The sequence below is a fragment of the Mastomys coucha genome, unplaced genomic scaffold (genome assembly GCF_008632895.1).
Source record: "Mastomys coucha isolate ucsf_1 unplaced genomic scaffold, UCSF_Mcou_1 pScaffold15, whole genome shotgun sequence".
Taxonomy (NCBI): domain Eukaryota; kingdom Metazoa; phylum Chordata; class Mammalia; order Rodentia; family Muridae; genus Mastomys; species Mastomys coucha.
Window position 1 is genome coordinate 168,266,459 of NW_022196897.1, and position 16,957 is coordinate 168,283,415.

The 16,957-nt window shown below is 43.9% G+C and overlaps 1 protein-coding gene across 13 annotated transcripts in view; it reads left to right on the forward strand.

Annotated features, from left to right (window-relative positions):
* Oprl1 (opioid related nociceptin receptor 1) overlaps positions 1-16,872 on the forward strand; it is a 27,718-nt gene extending 10,846 nt beyond the window's left edge. Inside the window, exons 1-5 of one of the 13 annotated variants that reach the window (XM_031373149.1) lie at positions 10,897-11,106; positions 11,590-11,846; positions 12,409-12,442; positions 14,259-14,614; positions 14,696-16,872. In XM_031373149.1, the coding sequence (XP_031229009.1) occupies positions 11,699-11,846; positions 12,409-12,442; positions 14,259-14,614; positions 14,696-15,219 (1,062 nt within the window). In that variant the 5' untranslated portion in view covers positions 10,897-11,106; positions 11,590-11,698 and the 3' untranslated portion in view covers positions 15,220-16,872. The other 12 variants (XM_031373150.1, XM_031373151.1, XM_031373153.1 and 9 more) reach the window with 12 other exon arrangements.
* Positions 16,873-16,957: the final 85 nt, after the last annotated feature.

The window sequence follows — 16,957 nt, forward strand, 5'->3', positions numbered from 1 at the left end:
CAACTGAAGCTCCCTTCTGTGATAACTCCAGCCTGTGTCAAGTTGACACACACAACCAGCCAGTACAGCATCCATCTCTATTCTCAACTGAGGAATACTGAATGGTTGAGAAGCACCTAAAGAATTGTTCAATATCCTTAGTCATCAGGGAAATGCAAATCAAAACAACCCTGAGATTCCATCTCACACCAGTCATAATGCCTAAGATCAAAAACTCAGGTGACAACAGATGTTGGTGAGGTTGTGGAGAAAGAGGAACACTCATCCATTGCTGGTGGGATTGCAAGATGATACAACCACTCTGGAAATTAGTTTGGCAGTTCCTCAGAAAATTGGATATAGTACTACCTAAGGGCCCAGCAGTACCATTCCTGGGCATATACCCGGAAGATGCTCCAACATGTAATAAGGATACATGCTCCACTATGTTCATAGCAGCCTTATTTATAATAGCCAGAAGCTGGAAAGAACCCAGATGCCCCTCATCAGAGGAATGGATACAGAAAATCTGGTACATTTACACAATGGAGTACAACTCAGGTATTAAAAACAATGAATTAATGAAATTTGTAGGCAAATGGATAGAACTAGAAAATATCATCCCGAGTGAGGTAACCCAATCACAAAAGAACACACATTGTATTCCCTCACTGATAAATGGTTATTAGCCCAGAAGCTTGGGATATCCAAGATACGATTCACAAACCACATAAAACTCAAGAAGAAGGAAGACCAAATTGTGGATACTTCAGTCCTTCTTAGAAGGGGGAACAAAATACCCATGGAAGGAGTTACAGAGACAATGTGTGGAGCAGAGACTGAAGGAATGACCAGAGACTGCCCCACCTGGGGATCCATCCCATATACAGTCACCAGACCCAGACACAAATTCCTTTTAAAGCTCACCAAGTCCACACAGTGTTGCCAGTATGTTCATGTGGGTGTACTGCCATCTACTGGCTACCGCCCCCAAACCAAACAATTCTTTTTCTTAGTGACAGCGTGTTAACTCAGAAGTTCTCAACCTGTGGGTCATGACCCTCCAACGACCCTTATCCACTATATGTTATGTTACAATTCATAACAGTAGCAACTGAAGTAGTTATGAAGTAGCGATGAAATAATCTTATGGTTGGGGTCACCACAGCACGAGGAACTATATAAGCGTCTCAGCATCAGGAAGGCTGAGAACCACTGTTCCAGGTTATCCATTTTGTTTGTTTGCTTTGAAAGCATTTTGGTTTCCAACCACCTTTTTGCTTGTTTTCAGACCTCTGGTAATTTGTTAGCATTCAGTCTGTTTCCCCCTGGACACTCCTGCATCAGTTTAGTGAAAGGTGGAAGTGTTGAAGAAAAGTGGATTCGGTACTCCAACTGGTTTTATGTTTTGTAAGTATGTTAATTGAATTTGTAAGTGTTAATAAGAGTGTAGGGGGAAAAATGAAGGGCAGTGCTGGCACTTTAACCCCAGCACTCAGGAGGCAGAGGTACTCTGATCCCTATAGGTTTGAAGCCAGCCTGGTCTTCATAGGAGCTCTAGGCCAGCCAAGGCTACATAGTGAGACTTTGTCTCAAACAAACAAACAAACAAACACACAAATGCATTATCATCATCACCACCACCACCACCACCAAGAAGCCCCAAAATAAATAGGAATTAATTTCAAAATAATTTTGTTGTGTCAAAACTAAAGATAAATTCCTAGAACAACACCTTTCTCTTATTTACCTTTCTCTGACCTTTTCTGTTAAGGAATATATTATTGTTGGTAGAGAGAAAAGAACTGCCATATTATATTAAAAATTCCCATTTCTGCTAGGTGTGGTGGCACACATCTTTAACTCCAGCACTTAAGAGGCAGAGGTAGGTGGATTCTGAGTTTCAGGCCAGCTGGGGCTACAAAATCAGACCCTGTCTTTAAAAAAAAATCCTGGGGAGCCGGGTGATGGTGGCACACGCCTTTAATCCCAGCACTTGGGAGGCAGAGGCAGGCGGATTTCTGAGTTCAAGGCCAACCTGGTCTACAGAGTGAGTTCCAGGATAGCCAGGGCTATACAGAGAAACCCTGTCTCGGAAAAAAAAAATCCTGGGGACTAGAGAGATGACTGCGAGTTTCAGAACATAAACTTTTCTTTATTTGAGGAACTGAGTTTGGTTCCCAGCACCCAGGTTGAATGGTTTACAACTGTCTGTAACTCCAGTTTTAAGGAGATCTGAAGCCTCTGACTTTGAGAGCACCCATACTCCTGTATAAATATCTATACACAGACAAACATATCATAATTAAAATTAAACCTTAAAAAATATTCCCTTTGTGGAGCTGGAGAGATGGTTTAGTGGTTAAGAGCACTGGCTGCTCTCTCAGAACACTCAGGTTTGGTTCCTAGCATCTACAAGTGTCTATAACTTCAGTTATAGGGAATCCAATGCCCTCTTCTGGTCTCTGTAGGCACCAGGCACAGAGGGTACGCAGACACACACCTAAATATAAAGAAGTTACATTTGTAAAAGCTTCCTTCTGGAGGCCCATAAACAAACTTGGGAATATTTTCTTTCTCTGCTCCTCTTCTTAATTTTTTTTTTTTTTTTTTTTTTTTGAGACAGGGTTTCTCTCTGTAGCCCTGGCTGTCCTGGAACTCACTCTGTAGACCAGGCTGGTCTTGAACTCAGAAATCCACCTGCTTCTGTCTCCCAAGTGCTGGGATTAAAGGTATGTGCCACCACTGCCTGGCTTTCTATTTAGTTTTTTAAATTATACTTTCCTTTTCCTTTCTCTTCTCTGTGTCTCTCTGTATTTCTGTGTCTGTATCTCTGTCTCTGTCTGTCTCAGTCTCTGTCTGCCTGCCTGTCTGTCTGTATCCTCCCACCCCATATGCCACATGTATTTGTGGGCCCCTGGAGTCCAGAAGAGGGTGTTGGAAACCCTGGAGCTGGAAGTACAGTTAGATATAAGTGGCTTGCCATGGGTGCTAGGAGCCGAACTCAGGTCCTGTAAAAGTAGCAAATACTCTTAAGCCCTGAACCATATCCTCTGCCCCTTTATTTTCTCTTCTGGCAGCTCTTTTTTTTCCTTAATGGTTCTATTTATGCTCTTGTTAAAATATCTTTATTATACTGGGTAGTCCTTTTCAGTGTCAAAGTCAATGCTGCTGGTTTGGTCTTAGTTGAGATCCCTAAAAGTCTAGTGATATTCTCCAAGTTGCTAAAGCTGACTGTATGGCGCTATGTGTCTGTCTCCTCATCACTATCATTTTGGGAGTTCATGCTGAAATTCATCTTAAAGTATTGTTGGTGAGTGTACTAGACTATCAATGACTGATCTGTCCCGCATGGTTTGTATGTTACTTTGGGTTTCTTAGTTTCTATTTTTCTGGCCACACTTAATAAGTGTCACTGATAGACATTTTCTAGACTTTCCCTAACTCATTTTTGGTCAGGTGAAACAATACATGGCTTTTCCAGAGGACATTATCATAAAGGTTGGTCCTCTAGATGCCCTAAGGCACTCTGAGACACTGTGGAAGAACTATTCCCTCAAAGCCGTATGTTTTAAGTCCAGCACACATTAGGAATGGCATTGCTGCTTCTATACTTTCTCTCAACCTGAAATTATATATGTATAATTTTAGTAATTCATTGTCTTAGCTAGGGTTACTATAACTATGAAAAGATACTATGAATGACTGAGGTGGCTTATAGAAGAAAGCATTTAATTGGGAGTTTACTTATAATTTCAGAGGGTTAGTTCATGATTACCATGGCAGAGAGCATGGTGGCCGGTAGGAATGGTGCTGGAATAGTAGCTGAGAGCACATATCTAATCTCCACGTTGCAGGCAGAGAGAGTAAGACTGGGTCTGGCATGGACTTTTAAAACTTCTACCCCCAGTGTCATTCCTCCTCCAACTAGACTACACCTTCCAATCCTAAACATACCACCAACTGGGAACCAGACTTTTAAATATATAAGCTTATGAGGGCTATTCTTATCTAAACTACCACATTCATTATGCAGTTTAACCAGCACTCTAGCATATCCCAAACCCGAATCTTAACCCTAGAAAGGCTTGTAGCAAGAGTACAAATACTTTTTCAGCAGGATAGATTATATCAGTCTTGACTTTGCCATCAACCTTAATGAAGTGCTGTATGCAAATCTTTTTAACTTTCTCTCCTTTCAAGGCACACTTACATCTACACTTACACTTATGAAATTGATCAGAGGTAGACATTCTCTTAGCTTGTGGGAACCAGTGGACGGATAAGGAGAAATATGCCAGTTTATTTATTCAGCAGCTAATGTTTTAGAGCTATGTCTCTTGGGACCATGAGCCATGCTGCACTGGGAATAGAAAGAACCCTGAAATATTAAAAATGCTTTTTGCTTCTTTTCTTTCTTCTGTCTTTTTGGCCTTTATCATATGTGTCATATTATATCACATCACATCACATCACATCATGTTGTTGTTATTATTATTATTTTGTTTTAGAGAGGGACTCTCTATTATTTACCTCTGGATGTCCTGAAACAGAACAGGATATGTAAACCAGGGTGGCCTCAAGTTCAGAGATCCTCCTGCTTCTACCTTCTGAGTGCTGGGGCTAAAGGCATGCGGCATTGCCACTCAGCTAACTTCTATAACTTTTAAGGTCAAAATAAGTGAATTTAGACTTAATGCATTTTCATTTCATGGGAGGTTAAAAACCCACCTTTAATCCCAGTACTCAGAAGGCAGAGGCAAGTGGATCTTGGAGTTTAAGGCCAGCCTGGTCTTCAAAATGAGTTCCAGGATAGCTAGGGCTACACAGAAACCTTGTCAAAACAAAACAAAACAAAACAAACACAAAAACAAACAAACAAAAAATCCCCAACTGCTGTACGTGTCTGTGTCTTTAAACATTATACTACATAGGACTGACATTGGAAGATAGATGGTGTCTCCCTCAGGTATTTAGTCTTTTATTTCTTTCCTGTTTCCCCTTTCTTTTAGCATGGAAAATATAATTTAGCCTCACTATAAACTAAAAGAGTAAAAAGCTTTGGTCCAAAGTCACATTGAGGAAGACACTTCCATCTCTTTGTCAGTAAAGACAACTGTCCACTCTGCTATCTAGCTCCTATACAGGAAGTAGACATTACCTAAGTGTACAATGTCTTCACATTTTGACTTCATGCTTTTACTGAGTATCTATTTGAGCCTTACACCTTATCAAAAGTCATGTCAGATTCTCTGTCTTTAACATGTAGGAATTATGTTATGCTGTCTTTAAGATGTTAATTTTCTGCCTTGTTTTAAGAAGAGCCATTTAGGATTAGTCTCTCTGTCTGTCTGTCTGTCTCTCTCTCCCCCTTCTTCCTTCCCTCTTTCCTCCCTCCTACTCCAGGCAAAGCTGGCCCACAACCTCAAAGTTCCCAATCAAGCTGTCTCTGTACCTCTACAGAGCCTCTTTTCCCTAGTAGTCTTTACCTGCTTTCCAGTCCAGGCTCCAGATTTGGAAAGAGGATGCCATAAGCATTGTTTAAATGTTGGCAGAACAGATCCACAGAATGTCCCTTCTTCTAATGACCTTGGGTTGGGTCCTGTGTGCTTCACCTTGCCCCAGTGCATGGATCCCACCCCCAAACCAGCTCTACTCTGACCTATTCTAAGAAGTCTTCCCTGCCACAGCCCTCAGTGGTAGGAAATTAATAATTTTGTATTAGTAATTGTTTAGTGCTATGGAAAAAATAATCAAATTGGCTAAGTTCAAACTGATGACTAATATATTGATTATTTATTTATTTAGGTTGTCCAAGGCAGGGTTTCTCTGTGTAGTGTCTGTCCTGAAATGTGTTCTGTAGACCAGGCTGTCCTCAAACAGGCTGCCTGCCTCTGCCTCCTGAGTGTTGGTCAAAGTATAGCCTCAGTAGCAGTGACTGGGTTATAGAGGGAGGCTGAGACTTGATTCCATATGGCAAGGTTAAATTTCTGAAAAGAACTCAAGAGAAACTAAGAGTTCAGCCTAGTGGAGACTCTAGCAATTTGGAGATGGCAGTACTTTGGGACAACCACCAAGGACGTGTATTGTGGATGGCAGAGTCAGAGAAATACTACTATCCTTTGGAACTGGAGGGTCATGAGTGGGTTCTAGACGCCAAGTATTGAACTCTTTTTGTTTGTTTGTTTGAAACAGGGTTTCTCTGTATAGCCCTGGCTGTCCTGGAACTCACTTTGTAGACCAGGCTGGCCTCGAACTCAGAAGTCCACCTGCCTCTGTCTGCCTCCCAAGTGCTGGGATTAAAGTAAAGGTGTGTGCCACCACTGCCCAGCAAATATTGAACTCTTTATACTGTTGGACTTTGGTCTAGCTCTGATTTTTCTTGGAAGCATGAAGGTCTTTTTATCCACAAACCAGTAATGTTAAGCACATAGAATTGTCCTTTTAAAGGAAAGGACCTAAAACCTGTTTTTCCACCCAGAAAGCTGGGAATTGGAGGTGATTAATAGCCTAGTGGTCTACATTATTTGTTAGGTAAGGTCATAGCAAGCTCCTACAACAGGGACAGTAGGTGACTAGTAGTCTAAATGACCCTTATATTATCTGTACTAACCCCAAGGTTCCATATCCAGGACTGGAGGTGGCTAATAGGCCAAATGATCTCTATGCTATTTGTATGACCCAGACCACACTGAATCCTTCCCTAGGCTCTTAAGGTAGTTTATCTCTAGAACTCATCTTCCTGGAAGAAATCACATGAACTTTGATTTGAGATTCAATGTAATTATGCCTCCTTGTGCAACAGGGATTGTATTATACCAGGAAACTTTCCCCAAAATTGTACTGCATTTAAATATGCTGGCAATGAGTTGCCTGGCATCAGACTCCTAAAGTTTGATCCAGTTTATCTAAGTCAGGATGAGTTGCTCGGACTTGCCAGGCCTTAGGGGAACAGGTTAAAGTGGGACACAGCATTGTTGGAAGACCAAAAGACTGCTGGTCTCCAACCTTGTAGGAAACTTAACTCTCTTTTTCTTTTTCTTTTTCTTTTTTTTTGGTTTTTCGAGACAGGGTTCTCTGTGTAGCCCTGGCTGTCCTGGAACTCACTCTGTAGACCAGGCTGGCCTTGAACTCAGAAATCCGCCTGCCTCTGCCTCCCAAGTGCTGGGATTAAAGGCATGCGCCACCACTGCCCAGCTACATTCACATGTTCATACACACATATTCATGTCAGGCTTGAGCACTTGTTTTATCAACTCCATAAATATTCATCCATACTTACATACACACACCTATACTTACATAAATACACACACACACACACACACACACACACACACACACACACATTTGGTGGATGGAACAAAAGCCCCCATGGGCAGAAAGAACTCACTCATTCTAGATGAAACAGGAACTCCAACCTTTATTGCTCAGAGAAAGAAAAGCTTCTACCTTTTTATTGTTGCAAGTAAGGAAAACCTCATCTTCTTATTGCTGAATGAAAGAAGTCCTGTCCTTGTCAGAAAGAAAAAAAAAAAAAAACCCTTGCTTATTGTTCTTAGTACTTATACTTTCTAAGGAGACTAGATCACATGGTATCCCAAGCATCTTTTTTTTTCCCCAAAAGTTCACAGCAAGTCCAAAACATAAATTCAAATCATAAACTGAGTAAGAAGTTTCAGCAAGAATGTTTACATGAGTTTCCATTAAGACTAGTTATCTAATTAAACATTCATTATCTGTCACTAGCTCTACAAGTTCATTAAAAGTTTAAAACAATAATTCTTATCTCTTAAGTTAGCATGGTTTTGTCAAAAGGCAAATCATCTGCCTTGTGTCTCACTAGTACTGAAGGTTTGTATAGATCAATCCAGTCATCATTTCATCTTCTGTCCTTGCACCCACAATAAATTGTCCACTCCCAGTTATCAGACAATGCTTTTACATCACAAATCTGTCCCAAGCTTGCTTTCTATCCTAGTTCAATTAGCCTGTAGCACATGAAGAATTACGGAGCCCTAATTGCAGTCTTCTTACTATAGCGGGCTCAAAATTTCTTGTATAAATTTAAGAGTTCTGTAGAATCATTATTAGGGATTATGAAACCATCAATTTGTCTACATAGCTTTGCTACAAGAGAGTACATCTTTGTTGATCTGCAGAAAATCTGCCCAATAGAGTGGGATAGATAATGCCCAGGAATTATTATACTATTAATAATAGCAGGAAAGGCACATCAGCTGCAAGAAACAATCCTGAGATGAAGTCTTTTTGGGCCTTGCCTCTTAGAGGTGACCCATCACATACCATGCAATAGGATGGAACATCTCCAAAATGTTCACTTGCATGCCTTTAGCCTGTCCTAGATAGCTTCTGATAATGAACTAAATTTTCAATTTTTACTGTTTGTAGATTGTAGACCCCCCAGCTCTGACACACACAGATTTTATTGTGACTGTGTGCCAAATTCTTTCCTCTTGAGGCAAGAAAGTATGTAACTGAACTGGGTTTGGTAGCACATGCCTTTAATCCCAGCACTTGGGAGGCAGAAGCAAGTGGATCTCTGAGTTTGAGGCCAGGCAGCTTAGTCTACATAGCAAGGTTCAGGACAGCCATAGCTATACCGTGTTGTTTTGGACCTTGCTTAGGTGCTTCTGATACCCATGTGCAGCCATTGGTGGCTTCAACAGTGAATGTGTACATGAGTCATGTTGTTGTTTATGTTGCCTGAATCTTCAGTATTACTCTCATGTAGCATATCTCTTGCTGACCCTTTTGTGTCACATATGTTATGTATTGTACTGTTTCTTCCCCTCTGGAAAGTCCACTTGTCCTTGCTGAGTTTCTGTTTGGGATCAAGATGCCTGAGCTATTTCCTCTGTACCACCAATGCCCATTGTGGCTACTTCACCTGTCACATAACCGAGTTATTCTTCCACCTGAAACAGCATGTGGGCATGTGGACTCTGAGCTATATTCTATTGGTACACACTTCCAGATTTATGTTTAGACCAGAGCTCAGTTTTACTTGGCAGCATTGTAGCTGATTCATAGCTGAGGCCATAATGCTGAGCCAAGGACTCCTGGGACTGAGGCAGCGTCAGGGAAGGCTTCTTAGAATAAGTCAGAGTAGAGCTGGTTTGGGGGTGGGAGCCATGCACTGGGGCAAGGTGAAGCACACAGGACCCAACCCAAGGTCATTAGAAGAAGGGACATTCTGTGGATCTGTTCTGCCAACATTTAAACAATGCTTATGGCATCCTCTTTCCAAATCTGGAGCCTGGACTGGAAAGCAGGTAAAGACTACTAGGGAAAAGAGGCTCTGTAGAGGTACAGAGACAGCTTGGTTGGGAACTCTGAGATTGTGGGGCAGTTTTGCTTAGAGTGGGAGGGAGGAATGAGGGAAGAAGAAAGGGAGGGAGGGAGGGAGGGAAGGAGAGAGAGAGAGAGAGAGAGAGAGAGAGAGAGAGAGAGAGAGAGAGAGAGAGAGAACATATTTATGTGCTAAATATCTAGGGGCCTTGCTCTGTGCTTGCCTGTTCCCACATTAATTCACATCCTGTTTGTGTCTTTTTCTCTTTGTGCCTGCATGTACCTTGTGAGTTTGTATATGTGATCTTTGTGTGCATCTCTGAGCACATATCCCTTGTGTCTCTGTGTCTCTATACTGAGCCTGTCTGGGTATCTCTGTGTATGTTCTGTTTATTTGCAAGAATGTGTCCTCATGTGTCTCCTTGAGTGTCCATGTGTCTCTGAGAATGGAGAGACAAGTCCTTGGAGATAGCTTGGGATGCTGAGTCCTGGGGTGTCTGTCTGCTCTGGCCTTTTCTGGTTGGACAGGTATCCTAGCAACACTTCTGTGAGTTGCCTAGCAACCAGGTCCCCATCCTTAGAGCAGGGTCTGGCTGTGTGTGGGAGATCTGGCTCTCATTCAGTCCAGACAGGAAAAACAAGTCTATGATTTGATGATGGCTAGAGACTCAGCATAGGGTCTCTAGCCTACATGATCTTAACTTACGGCTTTTTCTCAGTGGATTGTGACCCCTGTGCTGGCAAAGAAAGAGGAGCTTAGTATCTCTGTGTTTTCTAAGATCTAATTCTGGGACTTAGCTGTGGTGTAGCTCCAAGTGACCAGCAGACCTGTCTTCCCCTTACCCATGCCATAGTGATAGGCAGCTTCAGACTTCAGAGGTGTGATACTTTCATTTGTATGAGGACAATATGGGTGGCAATGGCCATGTATAGTGAGGGTTCCTGGGCTCAGTTTTGCCTTGAGCTTAGTGTACATTAGGTATAAACAGCACATAGTAGATTCAGGGCAGTATTTGGTCTTTAATTCAAACAATCTCTTGCTTACTTGCAAGAAGGCCTTTACTTGGAGAATTAGTTGGGTCAGGATATTGCTGTCTATTACTGTAGTACTCTACCTTACTGGACACCTGGCTGAGGGCATTTCTGGGCAGGAAAGCTAGTAAAATCTGGTCTAGGATAAGCTGTAAAAAACAATATTTACCAGTGGTGGTGGTGCATGCCTTTAATCCCAGCACTCAGGAAGCAGAGGCAGATGTATCTCTGAGTTCCAGGACAGCCAAGGGTACACAGAGAAATCCTGACTCTAACCTGTCACCCCTCCAACAAAACAAAACAAACAAAACAAAACAAAAGAAAACAACATTTGCCTCACATCTGCCTCTAGGTGAGCATTTCTCTGTATACATCTTACGTGTGTTCTTGTGTTTAAGGCTGTGCATGTATGTGTGTCTGAATTCCTGTTCATGTCTCCATTTTTGTGTTTATGGATGTCCTCATTGTGTGTCCCAGCTCCTGAGTGTGTCTGTCTTGGGTGAGCCGATATTCTTTTTTTTTTTTGGCTTGCTTCTCCAACCTGCACAGCCCCTCCTTCTCTCAGCCGCAGCCTTCTGCCCCTCCCCCTTCTGGCTGCCGCACTGGCTGCTGCGTCTAGTCAATATCTTATCTTCGGAGCAGGAGCTAGGAGCCATTCCCAGCCGGAGCAGACCCCAAGCTAGAGTGAGAAGCATTGCTCAGTTCACTGTGCTCCTGCCTTTCTGCTAAGCATTAGGGTCTATTTTGGCCCAGCTTCTGAAGAGGTTGTGTGTGCTGTTGGAGGTAAGAGGGGCTCCAGTGAGGGCTCCTGCTGCTGCTGACAGAGCTGGGGGTGGGGGAGCACTGGGAGGTAGCTATGTGAAGTGCCTGAGCCCTAGGCATTTCTGGGTAAATTCCATGTCTTTTGTGCTCCAGTGTGCCTTAGGATGGTTTGGGCATTTTTTTGTATATGGTTGGCTGTGAGCCCCTGAGTCTCGGTGGGTGGACAATGTATGCTTGTGTAGCTACCTCCATGTTGCTTCTGTGCAAGTCTATAACCCTAATATGAGGTAACCTTGTGAGTAAATGTGCTCCCATGCCTCTGTGTGTATTATCATGTACCCATGTGTATGCCTTTGTCTGTGTCTATGTGTCCGTTTGTGTGCCTAGTGTTTATGGATGCTCATGGAGGTGTTCATGTGCCTGTTAGTGTAGTTGTGCTGTGCTCTAAGGCCTCAGTGGATTGTGTCTAGCACTGTGGTCACCTGTTTCTGTGTCCTGTTCCAGGAACTGTACTGAGTGGCTTTGCAGGGTGACAGCATGGAGTCCCTTTTTCCTGCCCCATTCTGGGAGGTCTTGTATGGCAGCCACTTTCAAGGGAACCTGTCCCTCCTAAATGAGACTGTACCCCACCACCTGCTCCTCAATGCTAGCCACAGCGCCTTCCTGCCCCTTGGACTCAAGGTCACCATCGTGGGGCTCTACTTGGCTGTGTGCATCGGGGGGCTCTTGGGGAACTGCCTCGTCATGTATGTCATCCTCAGGTAGGTTGGGCCCCATCAATCTGTGGAGGGGGAACCTGAGGCAGGAGGCTGTTCTGGATGAATCCGAACAAGTATGGATTTTTTGCTTGCTCCATCAAATTTCTTTCCTCTCTGTTCAAGGGACATGATCACCCTTGAAGTTCAACTCCTGTTCTGCCACCATCTGTCTCAGACTAGGTGTCACCACCTGGAGGCTTGGCACTGCAGATAAATCCATGTCATGATGTCTGTGTGAATAACCATAGGTACACAGGATCCTAAGATTTCGCAAAGAGAGGAAGAGGGGCTGGTGCTGAGCCTGAAGCCCTTGTTCATTGGCTTTTGGGATCCCTGCTCATGGCAGATGTCTTTAGCTGAGCCCACACTCTATTGGTGCTCAGAAATGTTCCCATTTGGAGGACTAAAAAGAAAGGCAGCAGTACTGGATGATTGAGGTAGAGTTGACAGTGAGGGGACACTGAAGGGGGCATTGTGAGGTACAGTTCTGTGGACAAGAAAGCTGGGCAAGGAATATGCAATTGGTAAATGTGTCGTGGCAATGATGGTCTCTGTTTTTTTCCAGCTGGGAGGGCATTGAGGGGGACTGGAGACAGCAGGTGAGGACTTGAATGCCAGAATGGGTACTCCAAATTCTTTGGACATTGGGAAGACATGGGAGGTCCTTGAATGGTGAATAACTAGAGCAAAGCTCTTCACTGATATATTTCCTCTTTCAAAAAGATGACTCTGAAGAAAGCAGTCATGGTTCCCTTTGTAGTATCATGGTAGGTGTGGTGTTGGTGGAGGAAGGGCAGTGAAGTGTCCATACCCTGCCTTATCACGGTCTTCTTAGTATTTCTGAGCAATTGTTTTCTCCATTTGTTAGATGGGAAATGTAGATTATATAGCCATATATAGGTGCATGTGCACACATTTGTGTATATATGACATGTGACTGGAAAAGCCTTTCAGGTATTGACTCTCAGCAGAGGACTCTTGTGGGAAACTATCTTATGACCCATGTGCCTCATGGTTAGAGGATATGTCTTTGGCAAAAAGTGCAGCAACCTGGGACAGTTTATGAGCCTTCCCTTTCCTTGTCATCAGCATTTCTCCCCTACATTGTCCTCTGCATTTAGGGCATTAAAGCTCTCGAGCCATTTACTGCATCAGAGCAGACAAGGAACACCATTTTTTCCACCAGTATCCCCAGAGAGCTAGTCTCAGGAACTTCTGTGGCCACACTGGCTCAGGAGACAACACACAGCATGTTTGAGTTGGATGTGTGTCAGGAGTCAGGAAAACCTGCTCTGAGCCCCATTTTGCACCTTAGCAGTTCTAAGCCTTATGAAAGCTACTTAGCTCTTCTGAGCCTCAGCTTCCTTCTCCACAGCATAGGGATTAAATAGCATTTTTGTTTTTGGGTAAACCTCAAATGAAATAAAATCTATGTGAAGAGCTTGGCTCAGATATCTACCATTATCACTGACATTGTTATTTATTGTAATTAAGGTCTCTGGGATTAATTTCTAAGAAACAGAACTTAATCCCAGATTCCCTGATAGCAACTAAATGTCATGGACTACTGTTATCTCTAGTGCTACCTACCACTACCATACCGCCACAACCACCATCATCACCACCATCACTTTCATCATTGTCACTATAATCACCCTTCCCTACCACTGTCATATTAATTCATTCCACTAATATTTATTACTTATAATGTTCCTAGCATGACTCCCAGTGCTTGGATACAATCAAACCTAACTAGCACATCTCCTGTTTTCTTTATTAGAATTAAAAAAATATTGTGTTTATTTATGTGTATGTGTGTTTCTGTCTGGATAAGTAGGTCAGATGAGAAAGTTGTTTTTCTCCTTTTACCATTTAAGTTTCTCCTTTTACCATGTGTGTCCTGGAGATAGAACTCAGGTCATCAGAATTGGTAATAAGTGCCCTTACCAGTTGAATCATTTGGCTGGCCCACCATTTTCTGTTTTCATTGCTAGACAACATTGTGCACTTGGAAGATCTTTGATGAACTTTACAGGCAGTGCCCTGAAAAACCTCTGAGAGGAGTCTTAAGACAGACTGAGGAGAGAAGACAGCATCTCTCTCTCTTGATTCCTTCCACAAACTTACATTCAGGTTAGATATGCACTCAGGTACTCCTCCATGCCCCCAACTTTTCCACGATAGTTCTGTCATAGACTTGGAACCTTTTTGTAGATGTCATAATCACACGGGGGAGCTTGTTAAAGTCCTAGGCTCAGTGGACCTTGGTGTAGTGCAGGATCTGCTATTTAATAGGCTTCTTTGGAGACTCTGGGGTTGAGAAATTCAAAGATGATGACTCTCTTGGTGGTCCCTTTGCTGCCAAGTCTAGCCAAAATGGCCAAGTGGAGCATTTCTTCTCCTTGTCCTCTACAGGCACACCAAGATGAAGACAGCTACCAACATTTACATATTTAATCTGGCACTGGCTGATACCCTGGTCTTGCTGACACTGCCCTTCCAGGGCACAGACATCCTTCTGGGCTTCTGGCCATTTGGGAATGCACTGTGCAAGACTGTCATTGCTATCGACTACTACAACATGTTTACCAGCACTTTCACTCTGACTGCCATGAGTGTAGACCGATATGTAGCTATCTGCCACCCTATCCGTGCTCTTGATGTTCGGACATCCAGCAAAGCCCAGGCTGTTAATGTGGCCATATGGGCCCTAGCTTCAGTGGTTGGTGTTCCTGTTGCCATCATGGGCTCAGCACAAGTGGAGGATGAAGGTCAGTGGGTGGTCCTCCTCCCTGACCAGTTAATTCCCCATGGTTTTTGCTGGTCCCTCTGACCTCATTTCTCTTCTGCAGAGATCGAGTGCCTGGTGGAGATCCCTGCCCCTCAGGACTATTGGGGCCCTGTATTTGCCATCTGCATCTTCCTTTTTTCCTTCATCATCCCTGTGCTGATCATCTCTGTCTGCTACAGCCTCATGATTCGACGACTTCGTGGTGTCCGTCTGCTTTCAGGCTCCCGAGAGAAGGACCGGAATCTCCGGCGTATCACACGGCTGGTGCTGGTAGTGGTGGCTGTGTTTGTGGGCTGCTGGACACCTGTGCAGGTCTTTGTCCTGGTTCAAGGACTGGGTGTTCAGCCAGGTAGTGAGACTGCAGTAGCCATCCTGCGCTTCTGCACAGCCCTGGGCTATGTAAATAGTTGTCTCAATCCCATTCTCTATGCTTTCCTGGATGAGAATTTCAAGGCCTGCTTTAGAAAGTTCTGCTGTGCTTCTGCCCTGCACCGGGAGATGCAGGTTTCTGATCGTGTGCGCAGCATTGCCAAGGATGTAGGCCTTGGTTGCAAGACCTCTGAGACAGTACCACGGCCAGCATGACTAGGCGTGGACCTGCCCATGGTGCCTGTCAGCCCACAGAGCCCATCTACACCCAACACGGAGCTCACACAGGTCACTGCTCTCTAAATGCACCCTGAACCTTGAGCATCTGGGGCCTTGAATAGTTTTCTTTTGGTTCAGGATGCTCAGTCCTAGAGGAAGACCTTTTAGCACCATGGGACAGGTCAAACCATCAAGGTGGCCTCCATGGCCTCTATCAGATTAAGTTTCCTCCCTGGTATAGGACTAGAGAGGACCAAAGAAACTGCATGGAAACATCCACAACACAGTGGACATGCCTGGTGAGCCCATGTAGGTATACATGGTTCACTTTACTCTTCTCTGGCTTCTCCCTGCTGCCCTGGCTCTAGTTGGGCTCAACTGAGGTATTGTAATGATCACGTAGTCACTATTGTGACTACCTGTTGTGTGCTATTGTCCTCAGTCTTTCAGTGTTTTCACAGAACTGCTGACCATACCTGGTGTTGCCTGGCCCTTAAGCTTGGAGTTGCCTTGGAGCATCTTCTAGTCTGACTCCACTGATGCAGTCAGATTACCTGAGGTGGGTGAGCATCAGTGGATTCATAGATGTCTGTTTTCTGAAGATTCTTTTCATGCTGTACTATGGAGTCTATGAAGGGGACTTCGCACTTCATCTGGTACTGCCACTGTCTGCTCCATCAACCTGGACCATCTTCTCAGCAAGAGGCTAGCAGGGAACAAGACACATAGCTTCCCTAAAGCTCTTTCCTTCCAAAAACCACTGTGAACTCTTATTCTATAGACTGCTTGGCAAGCCCTGCTTGTAGGTGTGTGGGAGGTAATCAGGAGAAAGTTTTGTGGCCTCTGTAGGCTGCTTACAACATGGAGGTACCCCGTGCTGGTCTTGACTGCTTAGTATGGGCAGGGCAGGATAATATGCTCTCTCCTTATTATCCACAGCCTCCCTCAGCTCTCCAGCAGTCTTTCTTTTACTTGACATCAGAGGTCAGCAGTTGTACTGCTAGAAGCATACTTGTAGCCTGGGAGAAGTGGCAGTCAGAATGTGTTCTATTCTATACCCACGGTGACCACCTGCTTCATTTATAGGGTTAGGTCATATCTGAGTAAGGCCTGAGCTTTCTGCCAAATTGGAGGTTGGCATCAAATGAAGAGCTGGCATGAGAGCTGAAGCCTAAAATGGCTCATTTGAGCCAATCTGCAAGGACTATTATGATTTGGGGGATATTGGAAGAAGAGTCTACACCTTGGAGATATATCTGATGGTTCACAGAAGAAGAGGATTTGTAAATACCCTTTCTATGGGTCAGATATAAAAATACCAGCAACCTTAGATAGAATCTGATCTCACACCAAGACCTTGGTCAGGTGGTTTCATGCCATGCAGAACCTAGGCTGGTTCCTGTCTCAGAGAGACCTGGCCTTAACAATCTTTCTGAGGAGACTAGGGTTCTTCCTATGACACTTGTGCAGGAGCCATTAGCTCTACTGTTTTCTTGCTAATGCTAGAAACTTTGTGAATTTGTATACCTTTATGTATTTAAGCATGCAACAAGTGTCATTTCCGTGCATGTAGCCAGCCCTGAACCTGCCCCTGGGGTAATGAAGGAGTGCTCATAATAAACACTTACCCAGTGACTAGTACTGTCCATAGAATAAGTGTTTTTGACTCCAGGTATATAAGACTTCCTGGGTATTGATATGCACTGGGATGAGGCATAGGACCAGGCTGATGGGT